At 41.5% G+C, this 21,305-nt stretch overlaps 1 protein-coding gene across 3 annotated transcripts in view; it reads right to left on the bottom strand.

Moving 5' to 3' along the window:
• The window catches only part of B3GALNT2 (beta-1,3-N-acetylgalactosaminyltransferase 2), a 58,267-nt gene that overhangs the window by 34,171 nt on the left and 2,791 nt on the right, over nucleotides 1–21,305 (bottom strand). For 2 of the 3 annotated variants that reach the window (XM_047759480.1, XM_047759481.1), the window contains exons 2-3: nucleotides 10,384–10,531; nucleotides 3,293–3,393 (exon numbers count right to left, since the gene is read on the bottom strand). In XM_047759480.1, the coding sequence (XP_047615436.1) occupies nucleotides 3,293–3,393; nucleotides 10,384–10,531 (249 nt within the window). Of the gene's footprint in view, nucleotides 1–932; nucleotides 1,037–3,292; nucleotides 3,394–10,383; nucleotides 10,532–21,305 lie in introns of those variants that run through there. The other variant, XM_047759482.1, reaches the window with a different exon arrangement.

Here is a 21,305-nt window from a genome sequence, read left to right as displayed (position 1 = left end):
GATGAACTTAAGGTACTGAAATCAATCTAAATGTCGTTTAAATCACCAAAAAGACAAAATCAGATTCAATATTAACTTAGTTCTACCTTTTTTTTTTTTTTTTGCCATTTCTTGGGCCGCTCCTGTGGCATATGGAGGTTCCCAGGCTAGGGGTCGAATCGGAGACCCCTACGCCAGAGCCACAGCAATGCTGGATCGGAGCCGCGTCTGCAACCTACACCACAGCTCACGGCAACGCCAGATCCTTAACCCACTGAGCAAGTCCAGGGATTGAATCCGCAACTTCATGGTTCCTAGTCGGATTCGTTAACCACTGAGCCACGACGGGAATTCCTCTTCTTTTTCGTTTTTTTTAGGGCTGCACCTGTGTTATATGGACGTTCCCAGGCCGGTGGCTGAAAACAAGCTGCAGCTGCCGGACTAAACCACAGCCACGGCAACATCAGATGGGAGCTGCATCTTGCAGGAATAACAGATCCTTAACACGCTGAGCAAGTCCACGGATCGAACCTGCATCCTCAGGGATACCATGTCAGGTTCTTAACCTGCTGAGCTACAATGGGAACTCCTGAAAATTTTCTATTAATGAATAGCTCCACTTCTTTACTATTAATGAACAATAGCACTTAAAATAGTCAAGATCTAAAATAGTCAGGTTTCTTTAAAACTGGTTTAACTTGGTTTTGGATTTCAAACACAATTTGTTCTAGGCTACCCTTACATCATCAGTAATACAACATTTTACTAGGTTCATGGTCCCTTTGGGACCCTGGTCAAAGCAAAAGGACCCTAGCCCCAGAAAACACACAGTTATACACAAAATTTTAGTTATGTTAACTAAATTCATAGACATCCCAAGTAAGAAACCTCTATGATATAGACCTGAAAATGTGGTATAATTTATTTAAAAAGCTGATTGGTAAAAAGCTGACCAATTTTATAAAAAGGAGCACATTTCTTCATCTGAATCAGAACTCCCACAATTTCCTTTTTCTTTTTCAGCCGCATCTGTGGCAGATGGAAGTTCCTGGGCCAGGGAGCCAATTCATCCTTGGCAATGCTGGATCCTTAATCCACTGCACCAGGCCAGGGATCGAACCTGAGCTGCCACAGAGACAACACCAGATCATTAGCCCACTGCGCAACAATGGCAGCTCCATAAATCCCACAAATTTTTAATTACGAGGAATAAAAAATATTATTTCTGTTTTCAATTTTTTCTTTCTTTTTTGGCTGTACCCTTGGCTCATGGAAGTTCCTGTGCCAGGGATTAAATACATACTGCAGCTGTGAGCTACATCACAGATGTACACACACCAGATCTTCAACCCACTGTACTGGCCCAGGGATTGAACCCACACTGCCACAGAGACAAGGTCAGATCCTCTGTGCCACAGTGGGAACTCCTGTTTTTAATTTTTTTTACTATTTGTTTATTTTGCAAAAGCTTAGGCAATAATTCTTTGAGAAAGCTGACTCACAATACAATATTTGTATCAAGCCTATTACAAATCAATAGGCTGATGAAATCAGGTTTTCATAAGTTTAAAATTCAGAAAGTCATGGAGTTCCCACTGTATCACAGCAGGTTAAGGTTCTAGCATTGTCACAGCTGTGGCATAAGCTGCAGCTGTGGCTCAGATTCGATCCCTGGCCTGGGTATGGCAAAAGAAAAAAAAAAAAGAAAGAAAAAAAATTCAGTAAATCAGGATTTATCTATACATAAGCAATTTCCAGATGCATTTCAATTATACTGAAAAATAAACTCTCCTGCATCCTGAAACTATGCATATCTATAAAGAATCTTCATAAATACCCAGATGATTAGTTTATCTGTCCAAAAGATAATTTTTTTTTAGGGCCACACCCACAGCATATGGCGGTTCCCAGGCTGGGGGTCTAATCGCAGCTACAGCTGCCGGCCTACGCCACAGCCACAGCAATGCCGGATCCTTAACCCACTGGGCGAGGCCAGGGATCGAACCCACAACCTCATGGTTCCTAGACAGATTTGTTTCCGCTGTGCTACGACAGGAACTCCCAAAAGATAAATTTTGATGAAAGTTTGATTTTAATCTGCTAAAAATAGACCAACATGCTATTCAGCGCAACTTTTCCTCAACGTCAAATTTGTACAGTTGTCCCCTCCTCATCAGCGGTTTCCCTTTCTAAGGTTTTAGTTACCCATGATCAACTGAGGTCCAAAAATATTAAACAAAACATTCCAGAAGTAATTTGTAAGTTTTAAATTGCGGCCGTTCTGGAGTTCCCATCATGGCACACTGAGTTAAGAACGCAACAAGTGTCCATAAGGATGCGGTTCGATCCTTGGCCTCCCTCAGTGGGTAAGGATTGGGCGTTGCTGCAAGCTGAAGCATACATCACAGATGTGGCTCAGATCTGGTGCTGCTGGTATAGGCTGACAGCTGTGGCTCTGATTCGACCCATAGCCCAGGAACTTCCATGTGACAAAGGTTATTCTTTTATTTATTTAAAAGAAAATAAATAAATAAATAAATAGGAGCCATTCTGAGTTGCATGATGAAATTTCGTGTGGTCCAGCTCCTTCTCGCTCAGGATGGGAATCATCCCTCTGTATAGCGTGTCCCACCCATTAATCACTTAGGAGCTATCTCAGTTATCAGATCAACCATGGAGGCACCTCAGGGTTTGTGTTCGACTTTATTTTACTCTAATGAGGCTCCGAAGAATAAGAGTAGTGATGCTGGCAATTTGAATGTGCCAAAGAGAAGCCATAAAGAAATTCCTTTAAGTGAAAGGTGAACATTTTCCATTTAACAAGAAAAAAATCCTATGCTGAGGTTGCTAAGATGTACTGTAAGAACAAATACTCTGTCCATGAAATTCTGAAGAAGGAAAAAGAACGTGTGCTAATTTTGCTGTCATACTTCAAACTGCCAACGTTATGGCCACATGCCTGGTAAGTGCCTGGTTAAAAGAAAAGGTATTAAATTTGTACGGTAAGATATTTTCAGAGAGAGAGAGAGACTGTATTCGCATAACTTTTATTATAATGTGTTCTTATAATTGTTGTAATTTATTATTATTTATTGTTAATCTCTTACTGTGCCTAATTGAGAAATTAAACTTTATCCTAGGTAAGTACGTACCAGAAAAAAAAACAGTATACACAGGGTCTGGTACTGGGCAGGATTTCAGGCACCCGGGGTAGGTGGGCAGGAGGTGTGTGTGTGTCTTGGAACTTATTCCCAGTAGGTCAGGGAGGACACTGTACATAGTGCTCATAGGGCAGAGGGAAAAGAAGACTTACCTGGATTCGTGATGTTGAGCAGTTTGCAGGAATAAGGGTCTTCCCTGTCTTCCACAGGCACCTCACAGCCATGGGCACCTATTATGAACTTCACAAGCACACTGAGAGATGGGATGGCATGAACGTCAGTTACTGATCTTCACCTTGCACGTGCACGTTTCCCATTTCAGAGCTTTTACTCTGAGACACAAGTATCTAACTTTATTCTTCTAGTCCAGCAAAAAGGGGGCCCAGTCAAACCAAGAAGTTGTTAACTGCCAAAGTGACTGATGTGTAAGCCTTCTAATGTGCAGGACCACATTAAAGCAAACACATGTTCGGCCTGGCTACCAGCAAATGCTCCTGACATTTAAAAGCAAACTACAGTATGGAGTTCCAGTTGTGGCTCAGTGGTAACGAACCCAACTAGTAACCATGAGGATGAGGGTTCAATCCCTGGAATCACGCAGTGGGTTAAGGATCCAGCGTTGCTGTGAGCTGCAGTGTAGGTCACAGATGTAGTCGGGATCTGGTGTTTCTGCGGCTATGATGTAGGCCGGCAGCTGCAGCTCTGTTCTGACCCCTAGACTGGGAACTTCCATGTGCCTTGGGTGTGTCCCTAGAAAGACAGAGGAAAAAAAAAAAGAAAGAAAAGCAAACTACAATAAAGTCAACTTCTCATGCCCACACCTGAAAACATATCTACATCTATAGTCTTCACTGGCTTTCTTCTATTTCAGAAAGTGTTCTTTTGCTCAGTCTTTCTATCCAAGAGAGGGTCCTTGCTTCACCAGCTACCTGTAACCCACGGCTCCTTCCCTACACCTTACAAATGCAACCAAGTTCTGACGTCATTTTCCGTTTGCCTAACATCCTTCCCTGTCCCCATCCTTTCCTTTACAGGAAAGTCCTGCAAAGGAATAACTAAAAGTGCAGCCTCTGCAGTTGCGGCACAGGTTGCAGCTCCAGTTTGGATTTGATCCCTAGCTCAGGAACTTCCATATACTGTGGGTGCAGCCAAAAAAGAAAAAAAAAAAGCCATTAAAAAATAATAATAAATAAATACAATTGCAGCCTCTAGTTTCTCATTTCACGCTCATCTTATAAAACGGAAATTTTAGCTTCAGTATTACCATTTCCACCGATATGTCTACGCCACTATAATAATCCGGGCTCTGCTGCTCAATCAAGAGACTCTTCTGCCATGACCTACATGGCTTCTCTGTGGTTTCACAGTGCAGGTCTCCGGAAAGAGCTCTCCTCCTTCCTCATGTGGCCCTGCCTGGTGGGCTCCCTGGGCTTCTTGCCCATTTGGACCATTGAGAGAGGACACTCCCCCCAGGGCTTTGCTCTTGGATTTATTATCATTCTACTTACTCTTCACTTGCTCTCCCTGGACAACTTTTATTCCCAAGGCTTCGACTGGCCAGGGAATAACTCCTGAATTCACATCTCTAGTTTGGACCCATGTTCTATGTAAAAGATCCATAGATTCATCCTACATCTTCAGCTAGGTTGCCCATAGACAGCTGTGTGGACAGCCTGCTTCTACTGCATCATGATGGCCAACTGCAAAATTTTCAAGAATTTTGTGAGCTGGTTCTTAAGTACAGCCTTTATTAAAAATTCAATTATATAAATCAGAGTTCCCATTGTGGCTCAGTGGAAACGAATCCGACTAGTATCCTTGAGGATGTGAGTTTGATCCACGGCCTCCTCGATCAGTGGGTTGGGGATCCGGTGTTGCTGTGAGCTGTGGTGTAGGTTGCAGATGTGGCTCGGATCCTGCGTTGCTATGGCTGTGGTGTAGGCTGGCAGCTGTAGCTCCAATTCGACCCCTAGCCTGGGAACTTCCATATGCCTCAGGTGCAGCCCTAAAAAGAAAGTAAATAAATAAATAAATAAATAAAATTAAAAACATTATATTAAACACAAAGGAAATAAATGCTCAGATTCATCATTTATTATCTATCATCATTTCTTATTATTCCACTCTTGTATATGCTTTTGAGATTTTTTATAAGTATTACATACACATGGTGGAAATATTGTAAATATTACAATGGCATGCTACTACCTATCTTCCCAACTCTGTGTTCAGAGATGTCACATTAGTTGTTTGAAACTGGCCATCGCAGGAATACTTCCATTATAGGAACTGGCAAATACTACAAATGTGGGTTTGATTTATTGTTCTTTTGGCCATCTAGACTTAGTGATGGAGAAAATACTAGTAATGCAGAGTAAACTTTAAAATGTGGGATGTTTGTGGCCAATCCATTGGTAATAGTACAAAAAACTGAGGAAATACTCTTCCATTGTTCAAACCCTATTATCTGATTCAGCACAGAAGTCACTCACTTCATTGACGAAGAGCAAAGTTCTGTCACATACTTTAGAGGTCCCTTTAGTCTTACACTTTAACTTAGGGGAAACAGTCATGTCAGAACTACACTCCTGTCAACTGCAGCCATAAGCTGGTTATGGACACAAGAGTCTGGCAAACAGTGAATGCATTCTAAGAATCAACTGGTTCCTGGGAAGTTAGAGAGTATTATATATGTTATTATCTGTCAATCATGTGCTACACAGCCTTTACATCAATAAAATTTATAACTAACCTGTACCTACATTTAAGCATACTTTTCTTCAGAGAACCAGTTTTTTTTCTTTTTTAGAGAACCAGCTGACAGACCAGCACACCACTGGCTGCAGGTCCCTCAAACTCAACATACCTACAAGAGCTCTCATCCCATGAAACCTGATCTTCTCACCTACACCTTTTTGTCTTGAATAATTTTCATTCTTCTCCAAGGTAAAAAGCTAGCAATCATCCTAGAGTCCTCTTCCTCTTTCTCCATTCAATTGCCTTCTTCTTTTTTTTTTTTTTGGCCACACCCACAGCAAGCACAAGTTCCCCAGCCAGCGATCAATTGAACCTGCACCAGGATAGCGACCAGAGCCACAGCAGTGACAGTGCCAGATCCTTAACCCACTGCACCACCAGGGAGCTCTAATTACCTTATTTTCCTTTTCTTTTTTTTTGGCTGGGCCCATGGCATGTGGAAGTTCCAGGGCCAGGAATCAAACCCACAGCACAGCAGAGACCTGAGTGGCTGTAGTGACAAAGCTGGATCCTTAAACCGCTATGCCACAAGAGAAGCCCTAATTACCTTATTTTCTTAAAGGTCACCACTCTAGCTCACCCCCTTAGCTGTCATTGTCTAAAAAGGTCTCACCTGCCCCCCTGTACTCCACATGCTGTCTGCACGACCTGGTCACTGCCTACCTCTCACAGTTAGGAGCCCTCCCTCCTTTCCCCCTCATAAGATAACCTCTCTCTGCCCCTGTCTCTTCCCTAGGGCTCTCTCTTACACTCTCCCCCACACACATACACCTCCTCTCCCTTCATCTCTGCACTCCAGCTACAGAGAATTGTATGAAGTTTCCCAAACACTCCAGGCTATTTTATATCTATTTATACCACAACATACATAACATTTTATTACACTATTACATCTATTTCCTTCTACTCAACTCCAAGGCCCTATAAAGACTCAACCTCTACTGTATCTACCTAAATAGTATACTATACATAGTATGCTACCTGTATACAGAGAATACTTAATAAATACTTGTGCAGTAGACAACATATGGCTTCATTACAAAGGCTTTTAATTAAATTAGGTCCCTGAAAAATATGTGGAGTCTGGCTCCTTCACTGAAATGCAAGATTTGAAAGTAAGCCAGAATCACGGAAATGCAACGTTTCTTTTACTAATGGCCAATTAAAGCAGAATACCTTTGATAACCAGCCTTTAGAATAAAAGTACAAACAGAAATGGACAAATGTGTTAAATTATTGTACATATTTACTAAAGTTTTTTTTTTTAAGCTACCTTAAATAGTCTTACTAGGGCCATAAAATTACTCTGCCCCAGGAAGAAGTCTTTGGCTAATATATATTTTTATATAGATATCCCATTATTTTTATAAAACAAATCACCAAGCTTACTAAATTTAAAGCAAGAATGCTATGATAGGAGTTCCCGTCATGGCTCAGTGGTTAACAAATCCGACTAGCATTCATGAGGATGCAGGTTCGATTCCTGGCCTTGCTCAGTGGGTTAAGGATCCGGCGTTGCTGTGAGCTGTGGTGTAGGTTGCAGATGTGGCTCAGATCCTGCACTGCTGTGGCTCTGGCGTAGGCCGGTGGCTACAGCTCTGATTCGACCCCTAGCCTGGGAACCTCCATATGCCAAGGGAGCGGCCCTAGAAATGGCAAAAAAAAACAACAACAACTAAATTACTCATGCATGCCTAAATGTTATTTTTACTCATTCTATTTAGCTCTGAGTCATTCCCAAGAGTTGTTGAAAGTCTTACTCTGTGCTAAGTTAGTTTCTAGGTGCTGGAAATACATGAGTGAAAAAAGCTGAAGCCCCTATGCTCATAAAACATATTCCAATGGGCAAAGACAAGCAATTCATAAACATACAACTAAATATAAGCTATACTGTAGCTATCTATTCTACTATACACAGTATACCACCTGTACACAGAGGATGCTGGTTGGTGTTATGCATTATAAAGAAAAAGTCCAATGGGGAAAACAGAGTCAGAATAGTGCTATTAACATGGCACTGCCTGAGAAGGTGTATCTAGGTAGAGATCTGAGGAAAGTGAGAAAGTGAGCCATATGAAGGGGAAGAGTAGTAGATGCAGGGGTAACAGTTAATTCAAAGGTCCTGAGGCAGGAGTATGTTTAATGTACTGAAGCGGAGTAAGGCGGCCAGTACAGGGGAAGTCAACGAAGATAAGGTCAAAGACCACATTAAAGACCTTGGATTCCACTCTGAGCAAGAAGAGAAGTCAGTGGAGGGGTATAAGCAGAGAACTGACATAATTTGGCTAATTTTCAAAGGATCACTCTGGCTACCCTATGGATAATAAAACACAGAGAAATCAAAGTTGGAAGCAGGAAATTCAGATAAGGAGGCTTCTGCAATAACCTAGGTGACAAGGTCATGGTGGCTCAGGGCAGGTTGATGGTTCTGACAGTAGCAGTAAAGGTGGAGAGAAGTTGGATTCTGGATAAAAGGCAGCACCAAGATACACTAATGATTAGATGTGACATACGAGACAAAGAATCAAAATAACACTCTACAGTCAACTTTTTGTTGTTGTTGTTGCCTTTTAGGGCTGCACCTGCAGCATATGGCAGTTCCCAGCCTAGGGGTCAAATTGGAGCTGTAGCCACCAGCCTACACCACAGCCACAGCCATGCAGGATTGAGTAGTGTCTGAGACCCACACCACAGTTCACAGCAACACCAGATCCTTAACCCACTGAGAGAGGCCAGAAATCGAACCCACACCCTCATGGATACTAGTCAGATTCGTTTCCGCTGAGCCGTGATGGGAACTCCCTACAGTCAATTTTAAAAACCTCCTACCTTCCTGACACTCAGCACCCCCAGGAACAGGCATGAACATTCCGCCCAGATGACCAGGAGCTTAGGGTGACAAGGCTGGTCCCTGCCACAAGTTCCCCTTTTTGCCCTCCCCTGACAGTGACCTAGTGACATTCAAACGCATCAGTGAAGTGCCCTCACGTCTTCTGCTTGCACTCTCCACCCTGACCCCAATAAAAGGCACATGCCTATGGTCCTCAGGCCCCCTGGGCTCCCCACTTGCTTGGCGGAGCCTGCTCCATGGCTGCTCCTCCCCTCTGGCCCCCAGCCTGGTGTGCTGTGCCTCCCTCTCTAGCACCTGTTGAGTATAATAAAGCCTTAACTTCATCTATCTCTCCCAGTGTAATTGCCACTGACACGCTGGAATAATCCTTCAAGACCCTACCAGCAGGACTTACTCCTCCAATCACAACACAAACACCAAGGTTTTAGTCTGAGCCACTGAGAGGGAAGGCTCATCATCTTCTGAGATGGGAAAGACTACAGGAAGGGCAGGTTTTTGAGGTGGTTCTGACAGCAGTGATGAGTCTGAGGCCTTTCACTTGCTGGGTAAATAGGTTCTATTATCACCGAGATCATAAACTACAGACACCTGTCTTGGAAAGGAATGAAAGCGGCTATGAGCAAGAGATCTGTTATTGTTCACTACTAGTGACAAGAATATTCACAACTACAATTTCCTCATAGAGCCACTCAGTCCCAAGCCTGCCAGCTTCATGCAATCCCGAGAGCCTTCTCTGCTTATCAGTGACTCCACGTAAGCTGCTAAGTATCTTCACATAACTTCAAGTCCAAACTTTCACACTTTTCAGAGGCTGGTTTCCCCAAGACGACTCGTGCCTTGGGCTCCTGACCAACAACTGAGCCACCCAATGTCCACACATGATGGGCTCCCCAAGCTCAGGCCTGGAAGGGTTGCCAGGAGAAAGAGGGCACACCGTCCAAACCACAGACCACAGAACTAAACCACAGCACAGAACTGGAAACAATGAACTACATCTCTGTGAAGTGAGTCAAAAACACATTTAGACATGAAGGTGTCTAAAAGAACTACTCCAGAACAGAACTTTTCAAGAACTCTTATTCTTTTTTTTCTCTCATTTTAGGGCTGCACCTGCGGCATATGGAAGTTCTCAGGCTAGGGGTTGAATCAGAGCTGCAGCTGCCAGCCTACGCTACAGTCACAGCAATGTAGGATCTGAGCTGTGTCTGTGACCTACACCACAGCTCATGGCAATGTGGGACCCCCGACCCACTGAGCGGGGCCAAGAATCAAACCCGCATCCTCACGGATACCAGTCAGGTTCGTTACCACTGAGCCACAACAGGAACTCTAAGAACTGTTACTCAAAATTAAAGTAAAAAACCCCCAAAGCCGAAAAACAAAAGCAAGCAAACAAACCAAATTAGGTATCTCTAAAGACTACGTATGTTAACCAATGAAAATATTCTTCTCCAACTGTCTTTCTACTTAAACCTTTATTTTGGGGGCCCAACTATATGGAGGAAAAGCAAAATAAAGTAGCCATTTCTCCCAGAAAAGGAGGCCCCACATCTGAACTAACATGACTATCCACAAAGAGGTTTCTCACAACAATTATTCCATACATCAAGCAAGGCATGAACTCAGGAAACCTACCGTTGACTTAATGCTGGATGTTGTAATAAATGCTTCAGCCAGGTGCCCCTTATCACATTGCGAAGTTCATGGTTATTGCGAGCTGATAGCACGCCAACTACCACATCATAGTGACTAGATTTCCATGGAGGAAATAAGGCCGATTGATCTAGAAACAAGCAACAATAAATTTGAATTGTCATGTCTCAGTTACTTTTAAGTTCAATAGGTAACACAAAAATGTTTAGTACAATATAAATATGTTTATAGAAAATACACATAAATACAAAGAAAAAAATTTTAAAGCACTCAAACACTCACCAGCCAGAAATAACAACTACTAACGTTTTGGTGTAGAGTCTCTTTGCTTCCACTCTTATGTACATATTCATGTTCACCTATGTACATAAATCCTTGAAAACAAATAAGATGTCTCTGATAATCAATTTGGAGGAGTTCCCGTCGTGGCGCAGTGGTTAACGAATCCAACTAGGAACCATGAGGTTGTGGGTTCGTTCCCTGGCCTTGCTCAGTGGGTTAAGGATCCAGTGTTGCCGTGAGCTGTGGTGTAGGTCGCAGACGCAGCTCTGATCTGGTGTTGCTGCGGTGTAGGCTGGGCTACATCTCTGATTAGACCCCTAGCCTGTGAACTTCCATATGCCGCAGGAGTGGCCCAAGAAATGGCAAAAAGACAAAAAAAAAAAATCAATTTGGAAAGTCAATGTGAGAGGTCCTTTTGTGGCTCCAGTGGTTAACGAACCCAACTAGTATCCATGAGGAAGTGGGTTTGATCCCTGGCCTCGCTCAGCAGGATAAGGATCAGGTGTTGCCGTGAGGTGTGGTGTAGGCAGGCTGGCAGCTGCAGCTCAGATAAGCCCCTAGCCTGGGAACTTTCATATGCTGCAGGTATGGCCCTAAAAAAAGAAAAAAAAGAAAGTCAATGTGGCATAAACCACACAATAATAGGCAGTGAGAGGCAATTAGGCTGGAGTCAGAATCCTGGCTCTTTATATTAACTACAAAAGTTATTTAACTTCTTGAACCTCAGTTTCCTTAAGTAGAAATGAGTATAATAATAGTTCTCAGAGAGTTGCTGTAAAAATTAAATAAGACAATGTGTATGCAGGTCCTGGTTTGGTCCTGGGCCAAAAAGTAGGCATTCAATGGCAACAAATGTGCTTTCAAAGGTGAAGACCTACATTAATATTAGCCATGAAGTTTGGGACATGAAGCTGAAGAAAAACCATGCTGGAAAGAATCAGAACCCTTATCTATGCCAATAAATTCTACATCCAGCAAACATTTATCACTTAAATATCCAAAGAATGAAGGAGAGAAATATTCCTAGTGAAAAATAAATGGAGTCATTTTCTACTGTCATATTAAGTGGGCAGGATTACATTTTAAAATCTATCATTAGAAAAAGGCAGAGGGAAAGATATTTTGTCCCTGTTTTTCGCCATCAGTTTCAAAGCTTGAGAGCCATGAGCTTATATACAGCTCTGATTAAGGGATCTCATTTCATCTTGTTTTCCAGTGGTGGAAACTGATCTAAAATGTTTCCAAAAATAAATTACTAAAGGCCAGGGATCTTTACTACATTAAATGCAATATTTTTAGATGCCATAGGTTCTACGTGGCCAATCAAAACAACAATGAAAATATGATATTTCTTTAAGGGAGTATAATTTAATTGCTTATGTAAAATTCTCAAAGACAACCCACTCCCCTTTCTTTTCCCCGGAGAAATGCGAGTAGTCGGTACATTTTACTGACAGGAGTGAGGCAAGTGCAGTAACCAGACATATGTGAAACTGACTCATTAGCCAACGTGCTGCAAAATATCAGCAAGAAGTTACTGAAAATCCTTGTACCTCAGTTTCCTAAAATCAGAGAAAAGTGATATAAAAAAAAAGTCTCTAGACACTGTTTCAAAATTTCTTCTCAGAGTACCAAGCTTTAAAAGATTAGTAGAGCAAAAAATTTTATGTACCCTAAATGCCTCACTTATCTGACATCATGAGAAAACAAGGCTGCTGCACAAAAGTAACATTTCAAAATAAGTGAAACATCCCTTTAAATGCCAAACATCACCACCCTGTTTTTGATGGGCAAGCAAAAGAAATCTCTTAGAGGTGGATTACAAGACATAATTTAACCTTTTCTTGATGACAAAATCTTCTTAAAACTTTTCTCAAATCTATCTCTGTCATCATTAATTCTAGCCACAGCTTCAATTCAGATTCTTATCTTTCACCTGATCCTACAAGTGTATCCTAATGGTTTCTCCGTAAGGTTTTTCTAAAAATAAATAAATAGACAGGAAGATAACCATGTGGTATGTGAAAATCTCATGGATTATCACTGTAAAGTACTTTTTGATCTTATTCCACCTCTCTCTGCCAGAGCCAATCCTCTCTGCTTCTAATCCATGTCTAAGCTGCTTCTACTGAACTGCTTTACTTTACATGCATTTCTCTTTTTCTTGCAGAAGAGAAGTGCACGGCAGATCTTGGCCTTTTCAAGAACTTCTATTACTTCCAGATATAGTGGAAAACAGGCTTCTAAAAACGTGACCGAAAAACTCTTAGAACTAATAAATTAAGTAAAGTTATAGGATACATAATCAATATTTTTAAAAAGCTGTATTTATATATAATAACAAACTATCAGAAAGAAAAATTAGGAGTTCCTATTGTGGTTCAGTGGAAACAAGTCTGACTAGCATCCATGAGGATGCAGTTCAATCCCTGGTCTTGCTCAGTGGGTTGAGGATCTGGCATTGCTGTGAGCTGTGGTGTAGGTTGCAGACATGGCTCAGATCTGGTGTTGCTGTGGCTGTGCCACAGGCTGGCAGCTATAGCTCTGATTTGACCCCTAGCTTGCAAACCTCCACATGCCGTGGGTGTCCCCTAAAAAGATAAAAAAAAAAAAATTAAGAAACAACCCCAGTTTTAATTGCATCAAAAAGAATAAAATACCTAGGAGTAAATTTAACCAAGGTGGTAAAAGACCTGTACACTGAAAAGGACAAGACACTGATGAGATAAACTGAAGAATACACAAACAAAAGACATTCCATGCTCATGGGTCAGAAGAATTAGCATTATTAAAACGGCCCTATGACCTAAAGCAATCTACAGATTCAGTGACAGCTCCATCAAAATTCTAACGGCATTTTTCATAGAAAAATCCTAAAATTTGTAGGCAACTACAAAGACCCCGAATAGCCAAAGCAATCTGGAGAAAGAACGATAAAGCAGGAAGCACCAACCACACCAACAAACTATATTAAGGAGTTCCTGCTGTGGCACAACGGGATTGGCAGCGTCTCTTGAGCACTGGGACACAGGTTCAATCCCTGGCCTGGCACAGTGGGTTAAGGATCCAGTGCTGCCACAGCTGCAGCTTGGATCTCATCCCTAGCTAGGGAGCGCCATAGGCTGTGGGGTGGCCAAAAAAGAAAAACAAAAACACAAAAACAAACTATGATTAAGAAGCTACAATAATCAAAACAGCACAGTTTTGGCATTAAAACAGACACCCAGATCAATGGAACAGAATAGAGAGCCCAGAAACATACCCATGCATATTAATTCATGGGTATGTTAATTCATTTACAACAAAGAAGCCAAGAATATACAACAGGGAAAGGAGAGTCTCTTAAGTAAGTGATGCTGGGAACACTAGGCAACTACATGTAAAAGAATGAAAACTGGACCACTAACTTATGCCACACACAAAAATCAACTCAAAATGGACTGAAAACTCACACATAAGACATGACACCATAAATCTCCTATAAGAAAACATAGACAGTGAGCTCCTTGATGTTGGTCTTGGTAATGATTTTTTTAAGATTTGACATTAGAAACAAAGGAGTAAAAAGCAAAAATAAATAAGTGGAACTACATCAAACTAAAAAGCTTCCTGCACAACAAAGGAAATCATCAACAAAATAAAAAGACAACCTACCAAACAGGAGAAAATACTTATAAATCATATATCTGAATAATATCCAAAAATACATAAAAAAAACCTCTTCCAACTTCATAGCAAAAACCCAAAGAATCTCATTTTAAAACTGGGCAGAGGACTTCCCCTGTGGCTCACAACATAAAATTGGGCAGAGGGCTGTACACTAAAACTAACACAACACTGTCAATCAACTATATCCCAATAAAATTTAATTTTAAAAAACTGGGCAGAGGATCTAAATGGACGTTTTTCCAAAGACATACAGACTGTCATCAGGTACAGGAAAAGGTGCTCAGCATACTTAGCATCAGGGAAATGCAAATCAAAACCACTAAAAACCCCACCACACCTCACAGAATGGCAATTATCAACAAGGCAAAAAATAGCAAGTGTCGGTGAGGAGGCAGAGAAAAAGCTCCTGCGCACTGCTGGTGGGAATGTATGCTGATACAGCCACTATAGAAACAGTATGAGGAAATCTTTAAAAAATTAAAAACAGAACCACCTTACGATCTAGCAAAACCACTTCTGGGTATTCACCTGAAAGAAAACATTCACTAGAAAACATGTATGAATGGGGATGATATGCATGATAGTGAACATGGGGCTGTTTATTGCAGCATTTTTTTTTTTTTTGGCTGCGCCTATGGCATACAAAAGTTCCTAGGCTGGGGATCAGACCCATGCCACAGCAGTGGCAATGCCAGATCCTTAACAACTAGGCCACCAGGGAATTCCTACTGCAGCCTTATTATATTCAATAGCCAAGACAAGGACTTAGGTGGCTAAACGTCCATTGATGGATGAATGAATAAAGAAAATGCGTTTTCTTTCTTTCTTTTCCTTTTTAGGGCCGCACTCGCAGCATATGGAAGTTCCCAGGCTAGGGGTCCAATTGGACTGTAGCCGCCGTCCTATGCCACAGCCACAGCCACGCGGGATCCGAGTTGCGTCTGCGACCTACACCACAGCTCACGGCAACACTGGATCCTTAACCCACTGAACGAGGCCAGGGATCAAACCGGCGTCCTCATGGATACTATGAAGATTTGTTTCCACTGGGCCACAATGGGAACTCCAAGAAAATGCGTTTTATATGCACAATGGAATCTTTCTTTAAAAAAGGAAACCTTGCCATTTGCAACAACATGGACAGACCCTGAGAGCATTGCACTAAGTGAAATAAGCTAGATACAGACAGACAAATAATGTAAGATCTCATTTTTATATAGAATCTTAACACGAGACAAATACAAATCTGGTGTTTTCCAGAGGCTGGACGGAGGGTGGGCATAATGGGTAAAAGGGGTCAAAAGTTACAAACTTCCAGTTATAAAATAAATAAGTCATGGGGATATAATGTACAGCATGGTGACTATCCTAATATTGTTCTGTATTATAATATTGTTAGAGTAGATCTTAATTCTCATCCCAGAAAAAAAATGTATTACTATGTGTGGTGACAGATGTTAACTATACATACTGTGGTGATCATTTCAGAATATATACATACAATGAATCATTATACTCCATACCTAAAACCAATGTAACTTGTCAATTATCTCTCAACTTAAATACTGGTTTGGGAAGTTCCTGTCATGGCTCAGCAGAAAGGAATCTGAGCAGCATCCAAGAGGACGAAGGTTTGATCCCTGGCCTTGCTCAGTGGATTAAGGACCTGGCATTGCTGTGAGCTGTGGTACAGGTCGCAGAGGCGGTTTGGATCTGACGTGGCTGTGGCTGTGGCACAGGCCAGTGGCTATAGCTCAGATTCGACTCTTAGCCTGGGAATCTCCATAAGCCACGGGTACAGCCCTAAAAAGACACACACACACACACACACAAAAAAACAAAAAACCCCCAAAAAAACTGGTTTCATCTACTACATATCATCACACACCCTGTGGGTACTGCATCACCCAGTAAAAAGCTCAAAGTGAATGCTGTGTAAGAATGCTACCTGCTTCCTAGTTCTCTTCACGTGCTGGGCTCTACACCTTCACCCCCTCTGCTCAGTGTTGCAAGTATAGGGTACCTAGTTTGAGTCTAATGTCTGGAAACAGGGAAAAAAACAAAAAGCTCAGAAGTAAACCTGGGACATAAAGAAAGGTAACTCACAGAAGAAATACAAAGAGCCAGCCAGCCTATGAAAAACAATTCAATCTCACTAGGAATCAAGCTTGAATTTCTTCTGCATTCAAACTGACAAATATCTTCCTAAATGATAATACCCAAATGATGGAAGTTTTGAAAGTTATTTCAAGGAAATGGCCACTCTCCTATGCTACTGGTAGGAATGTAATTTGGTATAGTATTCTGCAGGAAAATTTGCCAGTACACATCAAATATCTCAGAACTGTATAAGTTGTGTCCAGCAATTCCTTGGCTAAGAATATATTCTCAATAATCAGTGATGCACTAAAAGATCTCTATTCATAAGTGTCATTTCTTAATAGTGAAAAACTGCAAACCTCATCAGTGCACCAATAAGGCATCAGTTAAATAAATTATGGCATATCTATGTGCTAGACTACTATGCAGCCATTAAAATTAATTTTAAACATATCATTAAATATGGTTCTACATCATATTAAGATAAGCAGGCTATAAGAACTATGTACATACTATAAAGTTCCATTTACATGAAGTACAAAAGCAGGCAAACCTCTGCCATTAAAGATCAGGATAGTGGCTACCACTCCTGGCAGTGATAAGCAGGGAGCATAACAGAAGCGCCCAAGGTGTTGGTAGTTTTGTTTTTAATTTGGGTGCTGATTAGTTGGGTGTATTCAGTTTGTGAAACTACATCAAGCTCACATTTACATGCACTTTTTTGAATGCATATTACACATCAAAAAAAAATTTTTAGGAGTTCTCACTGTGGCTCAGTGGGTTAAGGATCAGGCATTGCCACAAGCTGTAGCATAGGTCTCAGATGCGGCCTGGATCTGGCATTGCTGTGGCTGTAATGCAGGCTGGCAGCTGCAGCCCGGATTCGACCCCTAGCCTGGGAACTTCCATGAGCTTCAGGTGCAGCCCTAAAAAAAAAAAAAAATTTTTTTTAAATACTAAATAATTCCCCCAAACATGTTTTATATGTATGTACATTCAAAAACTGTCCGGTATAGATCATTTTCTTACCTCTTGAAAAAAAAATTTCAAATTTTTCTATAAAGAACTTGTTTTATAAGAAAAAGATTTAAACCATAAGGTCATCATGGAATGTGACTAGACGATCTACAGGTGACACAGTCATTTTTCCAGTTTTAGTCTCGATTCATTTCTTCAAACTACTGAGCAACTCCGAGATGGCAAATACATAGCAATAAACAAACCTTCATAATGTCAAGAATAATTAAAACCCCACACGAGCTCCCTGAACACAACCAACATTTCTCTTCTTTAATGTGTAGTGTATCCTGAGAGTCTGGCAACTGGCTAGGCTCTGCACTGAAAGTGGATATCCAAAAGTTTATCAAGGACCATTGGACGCTGACTTCAAAACTGTTAAAAATAAGCCCAAAGCGTCTTAAAAATCAGACCAGAATTTCCATTCTCACTCAGATGACATCAACCTCAAATCGGTGGAAATCTTGAAAATGACGAAAACGTGCAAGTTTATCACAGATCGACTGATAAGGACAATCATACAACCAGCGTGCTCTTGCCAAGGTCAGATTCCTTCCCAATCATTTCACTAGCCTGGGTATCAGCCATCACACTACACTCCCCTCCAAAATTCACCACGTGATCACCATGAAAGAGACACTGTTCTGTGTGTTTCATTAACAGAATCTTCACAATAACCCTATGAGGTCATCATTTTATAAATAAGGAAACTGAAGCACAGAGACAAGATTAGCCTATAGAGGTCATTTGAGATGAACCAGCCTGAGGCAAAACTGCAAAGCAATCTCATTTTGTTTTTGACCTTCTGCTTGCCCCTCGTCAGTTTCCATTCCACAAACCACCTTGGAATGGAGCACCTTGAGAACAGGGACCAAATACCTGGGGCTCCAAGCATCTCTTGAATGGATATGCTTCTTCCCAAGTATCCTAGAAAGAAACCTTCTTTTGTCACATCATTTTTCTAAATTAATTGTTAAATAACTTCTGTTAATTCATTACCACAAACCAATGTTAGAATCAAGATATACTGGATGTGGGAGTTCCCATTGTGGCTCAGTGGTAACGAATTCGACCAGTACCCAAGAGGATGCAGGTTTGATCCCTGGCCTCGTTCAGTGGGTTAAGGATCAGGCACTGCGGTGAGCTGTAGTGAAAGTCGCAGTCATGGCTCAGATCCTGTGTGGCTGTGGCTTCAGTGTAGGCTGGCAGCTGCAGCTCCGATTCAAACCCTAGTCCAGGAACTTCCATACGCCTCGGGTAAGGCCCTACAAAGCAAGCAAACAAACAAAAAAGATATGCTGGATCTGTATTTCGCAGTCCAATGGCTGTCTCTGCCTTCACTGTCCTCTGCTCAGCCCAGGCATGCTGGGTTTCACAGCAGGATCTCTGCTCCCTCTTCACCAGGTGGTCTCTCCGTGTTTCACCTGTTGAAGCCACTACATTACACCAAATCAGGTTAACCAAACTTGACTCACTTCTTTCAGTTTCTGCCCAACCACCACCTCTTCAGAGGGGTCCTGCCTGACCTCCTCTGTTTAAAACAGCAGCACATCATCTCCACCCTCTCAAGTTGCTTTATTTTTGTTGCTCTCTATGATATTTAATAATTCTTATGTTCTGCTTCCTTTCTAAATTGTAAACTGCACGAGGGCAGGGACTTTCTCTTGCTTACTGCTGTAATTCCACCCCTGCAACAGGAGCTGGCACAGAGGAGGTTCTCAAATATTTGCTGAATCAAATGAAAGTCAGAGAGCCATTTTTAACATGCAGGGAAGGTAAATCTCCTTTTCAAAAAATACTGCCGTGGCTTAATGAGACAGAAGACAGACAAAGAGGCAGAACAGAGAACAAAAACCAAACTGAAAATGGAAATTCAAGGGAAAAGTACTTAAAATCTTGGGTTTTCTCTCTCCGTTTAGGCCTAGGGGATAAGGGCTGAAATGTGAAGATGTTGGAGTGTTTTATTCTGAACTGGGGTCAACACAGTGAGAAAAGGATTTGTGGGAAATTTTAGCAGTCAGGATGCTTCTACTAAGTTTCAAAGGACCAAAGTGAAAAAGGAAAGTTAAGGCAGTTCCCGTCACGGCTCAGTGGTTAATGAACCGGACTAGTATCCATAAGGACTCAGCTTGATCCCTGGCCTCGCTCAGTGGGGTTAAGGATCCAATGCTGCTGTGAGCTGTGTTGTAGGTTAAAGATTTGGCTTGGATCCTGAGTGGCTGTGGCTATGGTGAAGGCAGGTGGCTACAGCTCTGATTCGACCCCTAGCCTGGGAACCTCCATATGCCATGGGTGTGGCCCTCAAAAGACAAAAGACCAAAAAAAAAAAAATTAGGAGTCTGTAAGGTTTCATTTCTATTAAAATACTCTACCTAAAGTCAAAGTTAATTTGTATAACTAGCACTGATCTCCTCACCAATAGCCCATCCCTTTCCAAGTGCTACTTCCTGTTTCTTCAATCTAGCCTGGTCTCACTGGATGGCCCAAACACTGAGAGACTGGGAAAAACTTACCTCAAAAAACCAGGGGGGGGGGTTTCTTTTTCTTTTTTTACAAAGTTACTTTTAATACTTCGAGGTGAGCTCCACAGGAATAAAAAACACTGGGAAGGGGTAATCCTCTCACCCTCGGGAGTGGCCCAGGGGGGACAGAGGCTACCTGAGAGGAAGGAAGCACAAAAGGGGCCCACTGCAGACTCAGGGCAAAGGCAATGCCATGGGTGCTGGGACCGTGAGCACTGCAGGAGGAAACTTGACTGTGGTGGGACTGGCTCCAGGGGCACAGGCGAAGAGCAAGAGGGTGAGACTCGGAGCTACAATGTTTCCAGATCTAGAACAAATAACTTTAAAATGTGTATGGAAACTCAAAAGATCTCCAATAGCCAAAATAATCTTGAGAAAGAATAACAGAGCTGGAGCAATCATGCTGACCTCAGGCTGTACTACGAAGCTAGTCATCAAAATAATATGGTACTGGCACAAAAACAGATACAAAGATCAACGGAACAGGACAGAGAGCCCAAAAATAGACCCATGTACATATATGGTCGATTAATCCATGATGAAGGAGATAAGAAATACACAATGTGGAAAAGACGGTCTTTTAATAAGTGGTACTGGGGAAACTAGACAGCTATATGTAAAACAATGAAATCAGAACATTCTCTAACACCACATACAAAAATAAACTCAAAATGGAGTAAAGAACTAAATTTAAGACTGGATATTATAAAACTTGAGAAAAAAGTAGGTAGAACACTCTTTGAAATAAACCACAGCAATATTTTTTTGGATCCATCTCCTAAAGTAAAGGAAAAAGTAAAGGGGCCTTAATTAAACTTAGTAGCTTTTGCACAGCTAAAAAAAACAAAGCAAAAAAAAACCCATCAACAAGACAAAAAGCATACCAAAAGGGAGAAAATATTTGCAAATGACATGACCAATAAGTGATTAATATCCAACATATATAAGCATCTCATACAACTCGACATCCAAAAACCCGAAAGAACTCAATTAATACATGGGCAGAAGAAATGAATAGACATTTTTTCCAAGGAGGAAATGCAGATGGACACCTGGCACAGGAAAAGATGCTCAACATTATTAATTACGAGGGAAATGCAAATCAAAACCACAATGGGATATTACTTCACACCTGTCAGGATGACTATCATCAAAAAGAACACAAAAAACAAATGCTGGTGAGGATGTGGAGAAAAAGGAACACTTGCACACTGTCTGTAGGAATATTAATTGGTGCAGCCACTGTAGAAAACAGTATCGAGGTTCCTCAGAAAACAAAAAATAGAACTACTACATGATCCAGCAATTCTACTC

The sequence above is a fragment of the Phacochoerus africanus genome, chromosome 15 (assembly GCF_016906955.1).
Source record: "Phacochoerus africanus isolate WHEZ1 chromosome 15, ROS_Pafr_v1, whole genome shotgun sequence".
Classification (NCBI taxonomy): Eukaryota; Metazoa; Chordata; class Mammalia; order Artiodactyla; family Suidae; genus Phacochoerus; species Phacochoerus africanus.
Note: the sequence above shows the minus strand (reverse complement) of the source record. Positions and strands in the feature narration are given on the sequence as shown.